Genomic DNA, 20,704 nt, shown 5'->3' with positions numbered 1-20,704 from the left:
TCTTCTTCTTCTTCTTCTTCTTTATTGTTTGTATTTGTCAACTTCCTTAAATACTGAAAACAGTTTTTTGTTTTGCTCGTGTTTTGTGGCCATTTGTATTAGTTTTCCTTGCTTCTGAAGTAGGTATTTTTGCAGTCCTATGGTGGTTATTTTATAATAGTTTTCCAGCTGTATAAGACCCCTACCACCTTCTGTACATTATATATATAGCCTTTCTATGTCAGATTTTGGGTGGTGCATCCTAGATCCTGTCATTATTTTTCTTGTTTTCCTATCTATTTTAGATAGTTCGTTTATTATTATTATTATAATTTGTTTATTATTATTATTATTATTATTATTATTCAGGTCACTGCCTGGAATCAAACTCAGAATTTTGGGGTTAGTAGCCCGCGCTCTTAACCATTATACCATACCTGTGAGCAATTATGGAGTGAATTTTAAGGCTTATAAATCTAATATTTTCCTATCCTTCCTTAATACCTGTTCCCATATGCTACTCAGGTCTGCTTAGGAGGTTATGTCCTAGCATATGTGCTGCCTCGTTTAGTTTTCGAATTTTGTAATTTGAAACGATAGACGAAGACAATAAATAAGGCTTTTCGGCCAAACATGAGAATGATGGTTAATGCCTGGAAGAAATCCTCAAATGGATATGAAGAAAGAATTCATAAGAGCAGAGAAAAAGTTGTCCAGCACACAAGATATCCAATGACGAGAAGGCAGAGAAAAGAAAATCAGTCATGTGTCATGTGTGGGCAGCAGATAGAAGGGGAGGAGGATGTGTAACATTTTTCTAATATTTTTCTGGAATAAATGAACCACAAACTCAGATCCAGCATGCAAAGGTACATCAATATACCAAATTTGAAAATTTTCACATACATTTAAAATTTCAAAATTTGTGACAACAGAAAAGATATCTCTCTATTTGAGAGAGAAGTTAGACAACTTACCCCAAATCCCATTCATGAGTGATGGACATTGATGTTCACTATTTTTTTGTGGCTTATCAACATACCTGAACCAAATTGATGGCAAACTAAATTACCAGTCCATTACTATACACAAATAGTTTAAAATTCATTTGCTGGTATGCTCCAACAATGCATATATAAGAATAAATTCAGATATGAATTAGAAGTAGCTCTAGTGTTGTAAACATTATCAAATGCACATACTTCATGTATGTGCTTAACTTGTTCACCAGTAGGCTGCAATTTGGCAAGGTGGAGATGGCAAGGATTTATCTCCTTACCAGCAATATAAACAAGAGTGCATTTCTCTCATGATATCTATTGCAGTATGGTTTGTTCTAACAGAATATCCACGTTGAAGTGGGGATAAATTTTACCTGTGTTGCTAATATATATTTTTCAACAAGCTCACTGGCTAATTGCAACATCTGTACCTCTTCTGGCATTGTTTTTTCTAGATATTGCTGGCAGGGAGATGAGTCACTGCTATCTCTAGCAGTCAAACATCTATCATTGATGAGAGCAAGGATGGTCAAAATCACATAATAAAGTGTTCTCGACACTGGAGATGGTGCAAATTTATTTCCCAGCTAGCAATATAGACAAGAGTGCATTTTGCACCAAATGCCAAAATGTGTGTTCCTTTCATGGTATCTACTACAGTGTAGTTTGTTTTAATAGAACATATACATTTAAGTGGAACAAATTTTAACTTTCTTTAGAATTTAAAACAGTATCTTTTAACTTATCATTCAACTATATAGTTGGGCATTTTGGCTATGTCTGCTCAGTCAAACAATTGTTACTATATTCAGCTACTATCAATGCAATATTTATCTAATGGATAAAAGCATTGCCATCGTGTTGGATATAGGCCTCTCTGTTGCTCCCTGACTTGCTATATTGTTGAGAGACTCGGATGCTGTCCATGGTCCTGAACTCTGCTTGTACCAAGATGCTTATCCAACCAATGACTATATTCAGAAACTGGGATGCCTCCTGTTATTTGTGTGATTTGAGGGCATCAGCTCAGACTGCTTGGTCATGTTGTTTGATTTTCTGAATTGGACCTTGTTTATCATGTTCCCTTCTCTGAGGATCTGGCTGGGGTGATGGCTCATGTTGGTCAGCCACTTGTCACATGCTCATAGTAGAAGAAGAAGTATCTCAAAGACACTGACTAGGACATTGCTCAGAGTGTTGCATTGGACAACCCAGGCAAATACTGACAAATTGTGGATGCAGTGATGCATATTCCCATATCTTACCTATCCATGGTAACAAACTAGAACAGAATTATTTGACCTATAACTGGGGAGGAGGTGTTGCTTCTGTCTGAGAACTCAGAATTAAAAAAATCCAGATCAAATACTGCTAGCATTCTGTCCAATTCATTAATGTATTGCATATGCTTGAGGGAGAGGTGTGTGTGGTATAGGTATGTGGCATAGTGGTTAGTGTGTTGTACTCATGATTATAAGGCTGTGGGTTCAATACCCGGACAATTAACATACTTTATTTCACTTTGCATGAGGTCTACTCAGTTGAAATGAGCACTAGCCCTCTCCCCTTCTAGCTATCGCACCCTAGATGTACCACTAGAACAGGGGTCGCTAGTCTTTTACAACCATCAATCCCCTTTAGCTACTTCTCCTTCCACATTGACCACCCTCCTCATTTAAAATATCTCAATCCTTTACCCTGCCATACCATATCTTAAATGTGAACCGGATACTGATGCTGGCAATTAAAATGTTAGCTAAACTATACATGTGTGACAAATTAAGAAATTCTATTGAAGATAACACACTTTTTACATCTAAAACTATGGATACGAGTATACAGTGTTAAACTTTCAATTTTTATGAAATTGTTTTCACAGTTAGAAAATGTGAAAGTGCATCATATTGTTGGAATATCTTTTATTGAAATTGACAGCATCAGTGTGAGGGATCAAGTAGTTCATCTGGTTGAGCTGGTCTTTTGCATGCCGATATCCCCCCCCCCTTAATTCCTTGCCGACTTCTAGGGGTCCCCCAGACCCCCTTTGGTGACCCCCTGCACTAGATCAATGGCAAGAGCACCGAACAGTGTCTATGTCTGAACACAACTGCACATAAAATGCACACATAATGTATTAAATAGTAGAAGTAAAACATGCACACATCATTGTATTAAATCATATGTTTTTAGGAGAGTTGAAGAGATCACCAACATTTCTAAGATTTGTAGGGTTTTCTATTTTTAATATAAATGCCATTCATTTTAGGCTTGCAAACTCTAAGCATGAGAAAACATAAAGCAGAGTTGAGAAAAGCTTTGAATCTATTTAGAAACAGTAGAATGTTAATTTAAATCTGTCTATCAGAAATAGTATCCAACATATTCACTGACCATTACCCATTGTTGATTAAAAACAATTCACCTAACTTTAAAGGAAAACTAAAAACTTTATTGATGATTTTAATTATATAATTTATTTTGTATAAATACATAAGTATTTTATTAATATTATACACTGAGAAGATACAGTTATTAAATACACAGTAGATTCATTGGTCATTATGCATGATCATAAATAATCTTGAACATTTGGAATATATTAATAGATTTCCTATATTAGAGCACTGTCTCTAGAGTTGATTAGTTGTATTGAAGTGGTTTGGGAAATGAAAAGGAAAATTTGTGCACAAAAGTACACAATGGATGAGAATTGAATTTTTTCTTTAAAGTGCAGTTTTAGCAATTCATATCTTGTAAGGTTGCCATTAGAGATCATTGAGAATAAATAGCAATGTCTAGCACTTATATTGACTTTTTTTGTTAGATAGGGTGTGCCATAGAGAATTCCTTGGTTGATTTTTTAGGACATAAAAATACATGAGTAAGAACATAAAAACACATGAGTTCTTTAGAATTGTAACATATATTAAGATACATTTCATTCAATATGTCCACCTTTAGCCTTCAGTGTTGCCTGAAGGTAACCAAGAACAGAGTCACGTGAATGTCAGATGACTTCTTCACTTAAACAATCCCATGACATGACTAAGGCTTTCTTCCTACTGGTGATATTTCTGTAAGAAACTCTTGAAACATCACTTTCTAGAATGCACCAAATAGCAAAGTCCATAGGGGTGATGTCTGGGCTGGAGGGGTGGGGTGGATTCACACATTCTTGTCCCAGAACCTGCTGAAATGGCTCCTGCACCATTACTGTGTCACATTCGATATATGAGAAGAGGTACTGTCTTGCATGAATATGTAATACATAATTATTTTCAAATGCTTCAGTCACCCATGGCAAAACATTATCCTCCAATATTTTCATATAAATTGCTGAATTGACCTTCATCCCCTCTTTAATGAACACCAGAGGAGATTTTCCACCATCAGATGCTGTCCAAAGCATCACTCCAGTGGGTTTATTTTGGCAAAACACCTTACAGGCACCTTCAACAACAGCATCCAACCTCGTGGCAAAAATCCTATAATTCTCAGTGTTTGTTACAGCTTCTTTTTGTCCAACCAGATGAAGATGTTACTGGTGCTTTGAATCTCCTCTGTCATTTTCTTGCACTTGCCCAGTCTCTTTGCTTTGGAAGTGGCTGAAATTAGGCATTGACATTGTAGTTTTAATGACTTGCAATTTAAGTCTTCATGCACAACCTGTTGCATGGTTGTCTGGGTGATATTGAGACTTTTAGCCATTTGCCTCATGCTCTGCCATGGATTTCACAACGTTCTCTTTCAGACAGCATCCACCAATTTATTTGTCCTTACAGGTCATTTTCAAGCAAGAATAGATTTGCTGTCGATTGAACCTGTCTCACTGTAGTGTTTCAAGACATTATAGACTGTTTTGGGATCAACACTAACCCTTGAAGCCACAATTTCACTTTGCCTGTTAGCTGCCATATTGAAATGTTTTACTCACCAAATGTAAACAAACAGTGGAGTGTACATGAGCAACTGAATGTCAAGGAGCACATTTTAATTACTTTTGTGCAATTTCAAACTAAATTTGATAAAATAAACTTATTCAGATGTTCGGGAATTTTTTACAGTGCACCTTGTATGCTGTTCATGTAGTGAAGAACTGTTTCCTTCAAATGCCTATTGATGGTGTCTTAGTGCTCTTGAAAGAAACTAAGTTGTAATTCCGACATTAAAAGTTGTTTTTTGAGGATTCTATTGAGCTGGAGTATTTCACTTGACTAAGTTCTAGTATATTATTGATCCTTTTTTTATCAATAAGTGTCAGTAATATAATGAAATCCAACATGAAATATTAGTGATTCACAGTTAGAACTATGTGATACTAATCTATAATAATGAAAATATTTCTTTGGTTGAAGATCCACCTTATCATATTATAAGCTCTTATATATTGATTATAGAAACTGATAATCAGATAAAAGAAAATCTTGGATATTGTATGATTTAAATTCAAAACAGACAATTAACTAACACTTCATCTCAGCTGAATAAACTCAACTTACATGTTTCTTTTAGTCGCAGCACAAGGCTAATCTACTATAGATATGTACTAGCACTGATTTTATCAACACTAAAGTAATAAAAAGTAAAATTGATTTCAATAGACTTTGAAATCTAGACCAGAATCATGTACAGTTCATCACTATTTATGCCAACTCTTGTTATTTTATCACATTTGAAAATATTAAAATGGAAAGAGAAAAATCTTTCTTTGATAGCTGTTTTTTTAATTTATGAAATACACTAATCACTAATTATATTTTTCCCTATTTCTTTTTAGGTAAGTGTCATTTCTAAACGCATACAGTATCAATTTTTAAAAGGTAAGTGTTTGGTAGATACTATTTCTTAAATAATGCCCTGACAGTTTTTACTGCCTAAGCTATAACTTTATTTTTTATCCTGATCTACCATTGGACAAGTAGAAAAGTTTTTTTCCCTCCACTTGGATGTTACTTGTGATAGGTCAGTTCTATCAAGAGTTATTCATTTCTCATGTTTAATGCATTGGCCCTCAAAAACATCTAACTTTGAAGGCATAGCCAAGTACACATTACATATAAAGTTGTCCCTCAGTTTGCATGGTATTGTATGCACAGTTTCATTTTAGTACAGTTTAGTCTTTGTGCAAATTTTTTACTATTTTTGATATAGCTATTTCTGTTTCAGTTTTACATTTCCTTTTATTTTACTTTCATTTTCATACTTGATAATGAGATAGACTATACATATGTTAGAATCATTTCATACTAGCAAACACACCTGTCCTTTAGATGGTTTAAGTTGCTTTGGTGGTATTTTTTTCACCAAATAATTGTACTACCAAGGAAGTTGAGTAGCATGGCAATCTATGTATCCGATTATCTTAGGAATGGAAAACCAAATTGAAGGCTGGTTACTGTGGAGGTCATTGCAAGCAATGTTAAGTAGAGCTACTGAAGTGTTTTGGGAGTAGATTATTGATAATGACTACAAAATATAGTTGTTTTACATAAAAGTGAAATTTCTTGTCAGAAACAGCCACATAAACGGTGTAAGTTAATTGAAGGAAGACGTTGAAACTTTCCCCTGCGAGTTTATTTTATTTAACTGCAAAGGGAGCTATTTTTTTGGAAAGAAGTATGATTGGTACGTTCGGAAATGACAATATAAAGGAATGTATTTGCTATGTGCTTACAGTGTTCGACCACTCTGAAATTGACTTCAGGTAATGAAAAATGAAGACATGAAGAGTTTTATTTCAGTTCACGAATGCTGCTTTGAATCTTTAGCAGTTTGCAGTGAAAAGATATCATGTTCAAAATATCATAATGGACGGGTAAATAAGCATCCATAAAGTGAAACAACGTATTGGTAGGTAAACAAAGGTATCAATAGAAGAGAGGGAAAGGAACATCACCTTTCAAGTAACTCAGAATAGGTAACGGTAAGCTTGCCAAATTTAAATGCAGTTTAAATATGGAGATTAAGATATGTGCTTTCTAGTGAAAATTATAATAAATCAAAACTTTCAATTTTCTTTATGCAATTTTGTTCGACCCACATATTTGGCATCTTTTCTTGGCAACAAGTTCATTGATGTTTGGGGCAAGGTTCTGTGTTGTTGAGATTCTCAGGATGGATTCCAGGTGTTCATCTGTGAGACGACTCTTATGCGATGTTTTATTCATCGTCACAGAGAATAGCTGCTTGCACAGATACAAAGACAGCGTTCGAGTTGCATGTAAACAGAGCTGGGGCATTGCTTCAAGTATGAAGCGAGTGAACTGTGTGGGCCCCACAGAGTCATACTTTGCCTTTAATGTCCCATTACACTGCAGCTCTCTCAACTCCATTTGAATCTGTACAGGTGCAGTTTCCACATTGATGGCAAATGGATTGCAAAGCAACTCAAAATTATTTCTGTACTTCAAAATCTCTAAAGCGCCATGCGAATTCAGTGTGGAGTGCACTCAATTTATCAGCAAAGTGTTGCTTTGGGAACACCATAGCACTGACTTGGCAACAGGGAAAGTGAGACAAGTTCATTTGGTGCATTTGTGTCTCCCATAAGTGCAGCTTCACTTGAAGTGCCTTCACTGTATCGTACATATTACAGATCATGCGATCCCGTCCCTGGAGCTGGACGCTTAAAACATTGAGATGCGCAGTTATGTCAACCAGAAACACCAACTAGCATTTCCACTTTTCATCCCACAGAACTTTGGATTCTTTTCCTTTACTGTCCACGAACTGACATATCTCCTCAAGCAGCTCAGAAACTATATTGAGGACCTTTCCCCGACCGAGCCACTGCAACTCCATATGATAAGGCATGTTACCGAACTCTGAATGTATTTCCCGCAAGAAAGACTGAAATTGGCAGTGATTCAATCCTTTGGCTCAGATAAAATTTACGGTTTGCATTACAGTGCTCATTACATGTTCCATTTTAAAGGGTTTAGCACAGAGCATTTCCTGGTGTTTGATGAAGTGATATGTTGTCCACTCACCAGTGCAGTTCTCTTCTTGCATCTTTAAATGTGTCCTACTCACTTGTCTACTTTTTCATCATACTTTGGTGGTACTCCATCTATTGTAAGACCAAGTTTGTCCCAAGGCAGTTTCGTGTCGGTTTCTGACATTTTTTCAAAAAGGTCCTTTCCTGTTGTTCCGTGCATCGATTTAATGTCCAAAATTTCCTCCATGACAAACAAACGCTCTACCGATGAAGATAGCCAGCTGTGCTGTATCAGTCATGTCAGTAGTCTCATCCACAGCAAGAGAGTATGCAAGAAAATCTTTTTTTCTTTTTCAATCAGCTGTGTTTTCAAATCAGTGGCCATCTCACACACCCAATCAGCAACCGTATTTCTGCTAATACTCACATTAGCAAACAGTTGCTTCTTGTCTGGACACATTTTCATCATACAGCTCTTCATCAGCTGTCTTTCGGTAAATAGCTGGGCTGATTTTGCAATCTCCTCTGCCACAATAAAACTTGCTATAACAGCAGCTTCACTTTGTGATTTTGCTTTGGTTAAAAAAGTCTGTTGTAATGTGAGATTCCTCTTCAACTCATCTACCTTTTGTTGCTTCTACTCATCAGTGAAGTATTTATACTTGTCCTGATGTTTTGTCTCAAAGTGGTGTTTGAGATTAAACTCTTTAATTACAGCAACATTAGCACCACAATTAAGACACACGGGTTTGCCATCAATGTCAGTAAACATGTACTCGGTTTCCCACTGAATTTCAAAGGCTCTGTTTTCAGCATTGACTTTCCTCTTGGGCATTTATATAGATAGCTACTACTACTGAATGACGTCATGTGAAAATGATCACCCGAAAGAAAGGTAAGGTGGCTATTGCAGTGCATTGTGGGATTAGTAGATTTTGCGTCATCAGTGCTTCACAATACGCACTTAGAGAATCGAAGGTTTCCCAGCATGCTTTGTTGCAGTTATGATTAAGACTTGTGACTGTGTTATCATGCCTCTTTAATCTGTTTTTTTTTTGTACAGGCAGGGTGTAATAGTTACAATGGTGTTGTTTCTAGTTGTGTATTAAATTATTGCTACTTTTGGTGACACCTTTAGTAAGAAAGGTAGTGCAGTCAGTGTTATATATGATGTAATGGCCTACTTTAGCCACACACTATGTAGGGGTAGTTGTAACAAGCAGGCATAGGTGTTGTGGAGGGCAACAAAGTCCTGTATTTGCTGATGTTGCCATTTCAACCAATTTCATGCTGATATCAAAATGGTCCCATGGGCCAAATGAAATTGCTGCATGGGCCGGAAATGGCCTGCGGGCCAAGAGTTTAACATGTCTGGTGTACAGTGTTCCTAGTCTATTTAATCACCATTGCAGGTGGACAATTGAAATAAATAAATAAACAAAATCCATTCACTTTTATAATATTCTCTGACCAAGTAATAATACACAATTACAACATATAAATAAATAATAAAACAAATAAATGTGAAAACTACTAAAAAATATTCTCTAATGCCAATATATGACCATATAAATTAAAAAAGTATGGAAGACATACAAAAAACTATGTACATACAGTGAATTAGAGGAAAACCCATGTAAACTATCATTTTTCCTGGTTTGTCCAATTCCGTGGGAGCTCTGGGCAAAATGTCATTGTGCATGACCATCCTTGGGACATAAGTAATGTGTAAAGTTTGGTGAAAATCGGTTGAGAATTGTATGCGTTAGTTAATATACAATGTTAATTTAGAGATCCTTTGGAGGAACCCCATTTCAGTCACTTGTATTTGTGAACATACTCTTTCAATTATTACCCAACATAGGTGAGGATTGATACGACAACTGAATTGAAGATAGCACATTTGGCTTTTTTATCAACTGCTCCTCTTTTGAGGATTGAATGCTGAAGATGATGTATTACTGTGCCAATGTCTACTATTCTAATTCAGCATCTAATTTAGTTTGCAGATCAATTAGAAATACCAGCTTGATGCCTGGTGTGAATAAGACCACCAAATACCACAATGTAAAAGGAGTTAAACAAAACAACTAAACTAAATTGTCCATTGCACCAGGTAACAAGTAACATATTTGGATCTTAGTTTGCAGTCTATTCAAGAAACATATTGTAGCCTCTACTGGTACAACCAGTATCAAGCCTGCAGCTTGTTCTGAGAAGTGTGGAAGTATGAAGGATGTATGTCTCAGAACCCCAAAGTGGGTCTAAGAGGGAACAGCCATAAATGATTCAGAATTGAAATGTCACAACCCAAACTGGTAAAGAGCAGGATCTAATGAAGGGGACCAATTGCTTGTGGTTACATATAATAGGTGTTTCTTCTATGAAGTTCTACAACTCTGAATGGAGAGTGGAAACTCCACTATTCAAGAGTGATTCTAGCTGTCTGCACAAGTGGGAATAGGGATACTCACAAGCCTCCAGCTGTCAGATTGGTGCTATGGAGTGGATCTCACTAAATGGGAGAGTTTGCCTCTTGGAACTTAGGCTAAAGGAAAGACTACTGTGATTCTCATAAGTATGTGCACCAAACAGTGAAGCCAAATATAAATCATTCCTTGACAAAGCCACTGCAGCATTAGATGTGATTAAGATTGAGTCATTTTGTCCTACAAAGAGATTTCACTGCACATGTTGGAATAAATCACTGGATATGGAAAGGAGTAATTGAAAGGAATGGCCACTCTGAATTCAATGCAAATGGAGAAGCCTTGTTTGACTTCTATGCTGGAAATGAGCTCTCTGTTATGAACACATTCTTATAGCACAGGGATATCCATAAATAGTCTATGGATTCTTGGGACAGAAGTCACTGATAGAGTTTGTTATCATCTTTGATTCTGTGCTGAATATTCGTATAAAGAGAGGGGCTGAGTTATTAACTGATTATCACCTAGTTGTCTGCAACCTGAGATTGTCTACAGCAGAGTAAGTCCAGTGAAACTCACAGAATAAAGTAGGAAGTCCTAGTGGATGGTGGTGTCAGAAACAAGTATGGAGACACTATAACATCCAAATTCAGAGACTTTCCTGAACAAAACGAAGATGTTGAAATAGAATGAAGATTGTTTTGTTCAGCAATTTCTTCTACAGCTGTACAATGTTGTGAATGAAAATGGCTCAGTCTAGCATGAGGTGGTAAAAGAAACCTCTGGTTTAACCAGAAAGTTAAAACTGCCATCGTGGTAAGGAGGCTTACAAAGCTTGACTAGGAAACAAGTCTTCTTTTTTGCATAGTTGGTACATTAACATATGAAAAGTTGCAGCAGAGACAGTAAAAACATCCAAAGCTGAGTTATAGCAGAATTTAGGAGTTAAGCTGGACTTTGACCTTAGATTGAACAGGAAGTTTTCTTCTACACTTGTCATTAAGAACTCAGCTGGGGTTCTTCTTTCCACAAGGGAGATCATTGAGAGTTGGAGAGAATACTTTGCCCATCTCCTAAATCTGGTCACATTAAAATCTTCTGGTGAACACAAGGGTCATTTAGGGGTGAAGACTAACCTCACATAAGCTGAAGCCATAGAGATGATTAAAGCACTCAAATGTAGCAAGGTTGCTGGAGGGGATGAAATTAACATTAAGTTGTTAAAAGCTTTAAACAGAAAAGATATTCTCTGGCTGACATGTGTATGCCAGGTGGCTTGGACCTCTGGAAAGGCATCAAAGCAATGGTAATCTGGGGTGATAATCCCAGTTTTTAAAAAGGGAAACAAGAGAGAGTGTTCTTCATATAGAAGAATTCCCTTGTTGAGCCTTCCTGGTAAACTTTATGCTAGGTTTTGGAAAAGAGATTAGGGAATATGTTGGGTCTAAGCTGGCTGAGGAACAGTGTGACTTCTGTCATGGATACAACTAACTAACAAGATATTCACTCTGTAGCAGATCTTTTGAGAAATTGTAGGAATATTGCTAAGAGGTATGCGCTTGCTTTGTAGTTCCTTGAAAAGGTATGTGACCACATGCTGCAGAACATATTGAGGTTTTGGATTAATGGGCAACTTTTAGTTACCATGAAGTCCCTATATGAATGAATGCCCAAATGTTTGTGTTTGGGTAAATGGTTTGAAGTTGAAACCTTTCAGTCTGGGTGTTGTCAAGTTACCTTTTTATAATTTTTATGAACTAGATTGGTATATGCAGCGATTGTGAAAGTGGTATTACAATCAATGTGTGTAAGATTGGTCAGCCAATATTTGCTGATAACATGGTGCTACTTAGCTCACTAGAAAATGATTTCCATCCTACACTGAATAGTTTTGCTGCCAAGTGCTGTTCAGAAATGAGAATTAGTGTTGCTAAGACTGCAGCAGAGGTACTCTCAAAAAAGTCTTTCCAGTGTACTTTGCATGTTAGTGGAACACCACTGAAACAAATGGAGTGGTTTAAGTATTCATGAGTGATGGAAGGCAGAAAGTAGAATTGCATGCTAGAATGTTAGGTACTGGCACAATAATGTGCCAGATCCAGCATTTGATCCTTAGAAGAGGATATGTTGGTAAAAGAAGCCAAATGTACTACCTTCAATTCAGTTTTCATGCCTATCCTCACTGATGGTTATGAATGTTGGGTAATAATCAAAAGCGTACAATTGCAAATACAATTGACTAAAGTAGGGTTCCTCCAAAGGAGGCTGTGTAGCTTGGAGATCAGGGAGTATCTCCAGGTTGAGCCACTACTCCACATTTAGAAGTCACATCTTTGCTACTATGGACTCCTCAAGCAAACCCAACTGGCAGGAGACCTATATGTAGACTAAAATGAGCTTGTTGGATAATATTCATAATCACTCCTGAGAATCCAGCTGATAGTTGTTTTGATAGGAGCCTATGGAGAAGGTGCCCAAGGATCCTCCCAGGAATAGTTGGTGAAAAAGATGGATGGACAGTAATTTATTTTTTTGTCATGTAGTTTTTTTGCATAAGATTAAACTAAAAAGATTAGCAAAATAAACAATGCAGATAGTAAACTTTAAAAAATAATGATAAAACTGAAATAATGATTATGATAAAACTATGATAAAACTGAAAATGACTTTGAAACTTGAAGTGGCATCTTAATCAATATAGAACTTAATTTTTATTAAGTTTGAGTAAAACAATATATTAAACAAGTTAAATTTTTTATTAATTTAATCGTAGCTGGTGAACCTTTTGCCTGCATGCAAAATTTCTGCAACCAACCATTGTCTTTAAAAATCCATATGATAAAGCAAATTGTTTAAACTTTAATATCACGATAGTAGTTTGATATAAATTACGTACATACGAATTTTCAAATTTAGAGATTCATTATTTTTCTCATTACCAATGTGCCCTCACAAGTTCTTATGGACTTGCAATTGATCCCTGGTACTAATAAAGATGTTATACTAGGGATGGAGACATCCCTAGTATAACATAAGCTTAACAAATTGTTCTCCTTTTTTTTTTTTTTTTGAATATTTCTTGTCCTATAGGGTATTCACCTAAAGGGTGTATTTGGTCAAAACTCAAAATTTGAGACATTTGAAGACTGTGACTGAAGCAGAATTGGGGAAAGGTTTCTAATCTTTTCTGAAACAAGAGGTCTTAAACTCAGCATAGAAATTGATAAGATACTTTTACAGAGCTTGCACTTTTTTCAGCCATGTCTTGCATATTTCTATATATCAGTCATTATTGAATGTATCATTATTTACATCTACATTAACTGATTCAGCTGAACATTTGTTAAGGGATAAAACTATTTACTCTTTAACTAATGTCTTTACATTATAGGAATATGTATGTATGTATGTATGTATGTATGTATACATATATATATATATAAAAAATTATGTGTTAGAGGTTATGCAACCATCTAAGGGATAAATATATCCGTAGGCACTACTGGTGTATTACCTCACTATGTATAGGCCTTACTATAAGGTTAACAATAGTTGGTAATTTAAATGGTAAACCATAGTTTTATATATTCAGATAGGTAAAGAAACAATTAACAATTAGAAGTTGATCATTGGTATTAAAAGGTCATAGTTTAATTGTGGTTAAAAAACATTTACAGTTGTTTCAGTTTGTAATTTTTGAAGTAAATTTGAATTTATCTCGTTCCATTTAACAAACATCGTCAGAATGATTTAGAGTCTATCAGAGGAATATAGACAGGAGAAAAAGGAAAAAAGTTTGTTAAGTCTTTAGGCTTACATTTTTTTGTGTTCTTTAAGGTTATACCTGGTAGTAATATCTGGTGTCATTGATTGTAATAAATAATGCTGTTTGAGACGGCTAGTAAGTACGTATGATTACAAAGTACAATATATGGTATAAATTTGGGTTGCATAAAACGTATAATAAATATATAGATAAATAAAGATCAAAATAAACAACAATGATATCCAGAGGTAATGCAGTACGATCGTTTTATGCAACTCCATTTAATTGAACAATGCAACCATTACATCAATTTAAATGCAGAGCAATCCTCAGCTGCATAAAGACATAGAATTTAATTAAATTAAAACAGATGGATACATTAGTATAATTTTACCTAAAATCTCCAAGAAAGTAAGAAGATAAAGAACATGCTGCCTTCACTTCAGCTTAGAAGCTACTAAGGTATCAGGAAGAAAGACTTGTTACAAATTTTGCTTGTCACTGTTTTATGGGTCAGTTTTAATTTATAGACTAGTTTTATTAAATCTTTGTATTTCTAAGGCCGAGAGAACAAGGGGCAGTGTCTGTTAGGAATAGGGCTGAGGGAGTTGACAGAAATCATAGTCGTTATAGTCATAAAAAACTATCAAGATTTATTAGAAGTAATATCATGAGATTTGGTAAAGGAAAACTTAAATGAAGATGTTAGCTGACAATTAAGGGGGCCAGCCACTAGCAGACCATTGATAATGAAACAGGGGAAATCCTATCAAGTAGTACTATAGTTAAATATTTCAAACAATATTGCTATATTGCATAAAGTTAAAGTTTCGGGTTATTCAGAAGATTATTAAGAAGAATATTATAACAAAAGGATGAAAAGTTTTTTTTTTTAATACTTTTGAGTATATGCTAAACTATTACCACAATAGAGGGAGGAAAAGAAATTATCTAGAAATAGTTTAATATTTATACATATTATACACTTAAATACTAACTTATGAGATGGTATCTGTGAATATAGATCAATTGGTATATACTGGTATTTAATAAAAGAGTACTGAGGTAAAAGAACATGCTCACTATATATTAATTAAATTATAATCTAAGCAGTTTATTTTAAGTAGTGAATATACCAGTATTGTTTTATATAAGCTAAGTATGAATTTATAGAGTTACAAAAATTAGATTTATTTTATAAATAAATAAAGGCTATTATAAAATAATAAAAAAATAATAAATAATCAGGTAGGGCAGAACACCATAGAAAAGGAATAAAATAGCTTAATCACTAAAAACATGATAAAGTATATATACCTTATTAACATCAATAGAGAAGATTTATAGAAAATGTATAATAATTCAAAGTATACTAACCTAAAAATTATATATTCACTTATTTAGCTAGTATCAATAAAGACTGATATCTGGTATTAGCTAAAGGGATATTGATGTTATAAGACATTCTAATTTTAAACTAATTTTTTAAAACTATGGGTTATATTATAGGTTTTAGAAATTATTATTGTTATTCCATACATGATATTTACAGTTTCTTAGGGGTACTTAATTAGAAGGGTTACTTATATAAAGGCCCTTATAAATACTAAGATCAGGTGGGTAGAGCACTTTAAGAAAGGGATAAATCAAGTTATTTCTAAAGATCATTTCAAACAATATTGCCATATTGTATAAAGTTAAAATTTAGGGAAGTCAAGAAGATTATTAAGAATGATATTATAACAAAAGGATAAAACTTCTTTGAATACTTTTGAGTATATACCAAATTTTACCACAATAGAGGGAGGAAAAGACTCTATGATTTCTGTCAACTCCCTCAGCCCTATTCCTAACAGGCACTGCCCCTTGTTCTCTCGGCCTTAGATATACAAAGATTTAATAAAACTAGTCTATAAATTAAAACTGACCCATAAAACAGTGACAAGCAAAATTTGTAACAAGTCTTTCTTCCTGATACCTTAGTAGCTTCTAAGCTGAAGTGAAGGCAGCATGTTCTTTATCTTCTTACTTTCTTGGAGATTTTAGGTAAAATTATACTAATGTATCCATCTGTTTTAATTTAATTAAATTCTATGTCTTTATGCAGCTGAGGATTGCTCTGCATTTAAATTGATGTAATGGTTGCATTGATCAATTAAATGGAGTTGCGTAAAACGATCGTACTGCATTACCTCTGGATATCCTTGTTACTTATTTTGATTTTAATCACCTTATTTTGAAATTGTATGGATAATACCCTACTAAATTCTGGTGCCTCTAGGTACCATATTCACCTGAATTTATATAAAGATGTTGTTATGTGTGGCTTGAAGTATATTCACCTGAATTTAGATAAAGATGTTGTTATGTGTGGCTTGAACTATCTACTCATTAATATAATTAAAAACCAATACAGTCGGCTTGAATAGGCTAAATCGCTTGTTTAATTGTGTTTATGTCAGTGGCAGCCCTAGCAATTAGTATGTTAGTCAGTGATCTAACTTTAATGTGAATATATTAAAGAGAATTACAGCACCATGTGTACTGTGTACATTTACGATAAATAATTCAGTTATTCGGGGTAATTTAATTTAATTGTGATGTGATGTTAAATCATGCTCTGTGGTAAGGAGAGGTAATCAGATGTTAGACAGGTCTAGGTATTAGCGGTATTTAGAGAATAAGAATTTATCTTTATGTAAGCATGTTGTATTTTTCTCACCTTGTTTATTAAGTAATCCTGGTTTGGCCATTAAAATGAAGAATTTCTCAGTTATGCATAAATTACAGCAATTATTTTGAAGGTTATATGAAGATGTTTTGGCTAGGATACGCCATTCTAATCTATAATTAATGTTATTATCTTTAAGTTCCGATATGTAACTACTTAATCTGGTAGAGTTAGCCTTATTTCTATTTCTGAAACTTGAGAGATGGGAATTATATCTAAGTCTCATTTCATTTTTAGTTGCTCCTATATAACTTTTCTTGTAATTATTAGAGAATACATCACATTAGTAGATTACATTTTTAGTTTTACATTTATTCAAGAATTTACAAGTATTTTTATCTCTGCAACCACAGATTAGTAAGATCATCTGTGCCTATGATATAGTGAAAAAGGTTATCATTTATAAGGCGGTTGTCCAAATTTTTAGAAGGCGAGTTGTTTGGGAGACCACTTATTATATCATTTCAGTTGGTTGTTGTGATTTTTATTGTTATTCTTCCTAGTTTCATAGAAGGGATCTAGCTTTTTATTGTTGATAGAGGCTATAATAGTAGCTAGGTAGCTAGTTAGGCTATAGCCTACTCTAATTTTATTGCTAAATATTTCTGAGTATTTCATATTCATATTGAAGTGCTTATTTATAAGCTTCATTATAAATTTAACTATATTGGTTTTTAGTTTTTATCACAAAGGGGATTATAAACCAGCTATTATCCTTATCCCACTTGTTATTTTTTATATGTTTCTTTTTTTTTTGGTGTAAAAACTGCCCTCAGTATTGTTGTAGATTGTAAATTTATGGTTATTAACTATTATTCTTCATTCTATTGTTATTTTTATTACAATTGCTATCAGCTTTGGTAAGGTTCTTATTCAATTTATTTATTATATTTAACCTTGGTATTATAATTACTAACAGGGACTTTATTGGTTCTGTTAGATGTATTATTTTCATTTTTATTGTTATTATTTTTCTTAGTATTATTACCATTCCCATTATCAGTATTATTATCATAGCTAATGCTGTTATTAATTATTATGAATCTTACTATTCTTCATACTATTTTTATTATTATTACTATTATTGTTATTGTTATTATTTTTGTGATTATTATAGATATTTTGGCTATATATATATATATATATATATATATATATATATATATATATATATATATATATATATATATATATATAAATGAGAATGTTTGTCTGTGTGTGTGTGTGTGTGTGTGTCTGTGTGCTTCCCTAAAACTCAAGAACTACACAACCAATTTCATTCAAATTTTACACATGCCTTACTTATGGTCCTGGTTGTGTTTTAGTCAAAAAATTTTTTAAACTTCTTGCATAGTTCAAGCCCACAGCAACATAATATATCCTCTGCTATTGAAGTGAAGTATTACATGTCAAAAGTGAAACAAAAACACTCATGTCAAATACTTTCACTTTAAAAATGAAACTTTTCCACTATTTCAGTGTCAAAACTGAAGCAATCACATTTTGATACGGTAATTTCATTTTCATACTGAATCTACTACAGTGAAACTATACTCTCACATATATACATACATGCATATATATATCTGCACAAATGTATCCATATACATGTATATATATACAAGTATATATATATATATATATATATATATATATATATATATATATATTAAGAGAGAGAGAGAGAGAGAGAGACATGTATACATGTATACATATAGATGTATAGGTACACGTATATGTATAGATATACATCTATATGTATACATGTATATGTATACATATGTGTAGATGTATATATATAGATGTATATGTAATATGTACACATATATACATGCATACAGATATCTATACATATATACCCATACACACACACATACACATGCACACACACACACACATACACACATTAGTCATTTGTTTTTTTATACAAAACTACGTCAAAAGTACTGAATGGATCTTTATGAAATTTGGAAATTATATTCTATGCATAACGGACACAACCCCCATGAAAATTCATGTATTTTTGATGTTGATGAAATTTTAACCATACATATTACACACAAATAAATATGTCTAAAATTTCTTCTTCTTAGAAGTTACAAAGACCCTTTCATGGAGACTTCACACCCACAATTTAGTCATTTTTCTTAGTAAAGACGAATACAGTTGTACTATTGGAAGCTATAGGGTCACCCGAACATAACAGATGAGCATTATTTCTAATACAACAGTGTAAGACTATCCTTTCAGATATAGTTACATTGTGATTTCTGCAATGTGGTGCATAAATTGTCAAGTAAATGAGACGCCACTTTGCCTCCACTGATTCACTTGCAAAGTGTTGAGTAAAATTATTTCGTTGCAGACCTCCTTTGAGTCATTTTATTATCAATGGGTCACACCTAGTCCCCACTTGGTAACATTGATTTAAAGGCCTTCCCAGATGAGTGACTGGTTGTTCTGAGACATTTATTTGATTGTAAATTTTTTCTGCCCAGTTACCTATCGGTATAGTGGTCATTCGCAAACTCCAGAGGCAACACTTTCATTTCCCTTTACTCCAGATGTCACACGTTATTTCAATTGGGTCATGCCCTTCCAATTGCTATAGATCCGTAATGCATCTTACAGCTGTGCCTGTCACCTGTATTGGTGAGGAATCCTACATTGGGGAGTAGTAACAACTAGGCTAGGGTAGCTGACTGATTATCATGATCATTCGTCTTTTGGTTTCCTGTAGCTTTGCTCCCTTTTACAAACCCAGTGAACATACATATATTTCCTATTTCAAAGAAATTCAAACAGTACATATTAAACCCAAGTTAAAAACATTCCCAACAATTCAACTTCTCTGGTTGACATTAACCAATAGGGGCCTTAACTCCCACATTTTTCAGCTCCATGAGCTCCATTTTTCAGGAGCAAAATCCTTTTTACTGGGTCCATAACACTGGAATTTTGGAATGTGCGCATAAATATCAGATATATAAAGATGAGAATGTGTGTTTGTGTGAATCCCTAAAACTCGAGAACTACACAACCAATTTCATTCCAAAGGGTCCATGTAATGTCTTAGGCCAAAAAAATTTTTAACTTCTTGCGTAGTTCGAGCCCACAGCAATATCATATCTCCTCCACTATTTCAGTATTACGTGTCAAAAGTGAAACAATAACATGTCGCTACTGTAATTTCAAATATTTTCAATTTAAACCTTTCGTTACTAAATCGCCCAAAGCCGTCCGAAAAAATTTTGGTTCATGTGACCAAGCCGCCCCAAACCACCCGTAATCACCTATTCATATTTAAATGAGAATATTCGAGCAAATCTTGTTAGTACATTCGTGAAAACACGTGATTATACTGTGTAAACAGTTCACCTATAGTTTTGTATGACTTTGTGAGATTTTTTTCCAAATTTGTTCCTGTTGTGTTTTTAAAATTTGTAATCCTGACAAAAAAATGGATACAAATTTTATTCTGTCAAGCAGTGAGTCAGAATTCGAAGGATTTTCCATTGAAGACCTTGATAAATCTAACTCTGTAACCAAAAAAAAAAAAAGCACGTGGTTTTTGATAATGAATCTGATGTTTCATTTTCCGAAAGTGAAAGCAGTAAATCCGAGAGCTCCGATGACAGCGATAAAGAGAATGAATTTTCCGATGTACCTATTTGAATTGATTACGGTGGAAACAAACCGTTACGCTGAATGTAAACAAAGCGTAATAAAGGATAGTTTGTGGGTTTCTCACAAACTTGAATGAAATTAAAGCATATTTTGCCATAAATATTATTATGGGCATTAGAAAGTTACCCAGAATAACAAAATACTGGAGTAGTGATGAACCCTTTGGAGACGAAT

At 34.0% G+C, this 20,704-nt stretch overlaps 1 protein-coding gene across 4 annotated transcripts in view; it reads left to right on the top strand.

The window, feature by feature from the left end:
* Positions 1–20,704, top strand: part of LOC106872494 (SLIT-ROBO Rho GTPase-activating protein 1-like) — a 518,762-nt gene that overhangs the window by 273,995 nt on the left and 224,063 nt on the right. The window contains exon 2 of one of the 4 annotated variants that reach the window (XM_052967275.1): positions 5,758–5,800. The exons of the other annotated variants lie outside the window; for them this stretch is intronic. Within the exon in view, the coding sequence (XP_052823235.1) occupies positions 5,758–5,800 (43 nt within the window). The remainder of the gene's footprint in view (positions 1–5,757; positions 5,801–20,704) is intronic. 4 annotated transcript variants of the gene reach the window in all.

This window comes from Octopus bimaculoides, chromosome 4 (assembly GCF_001194135.2).
Source record: "Octopus bimaculoides isolate UCB-OBI-ISO-001 chromosome 4, ASM119413v2, whole genome shotgun sequence".
NCBI lineage: Eukaryota > Metazoa > Mollusca > Cephalopoda > Octopoda > Octopodidae > Octopus > Octopus bimaculoides.
Note: the sequence above shows the minus strand (reverse complement) of the source record. Positions and strands in the feature narration are given on the sequence as shown.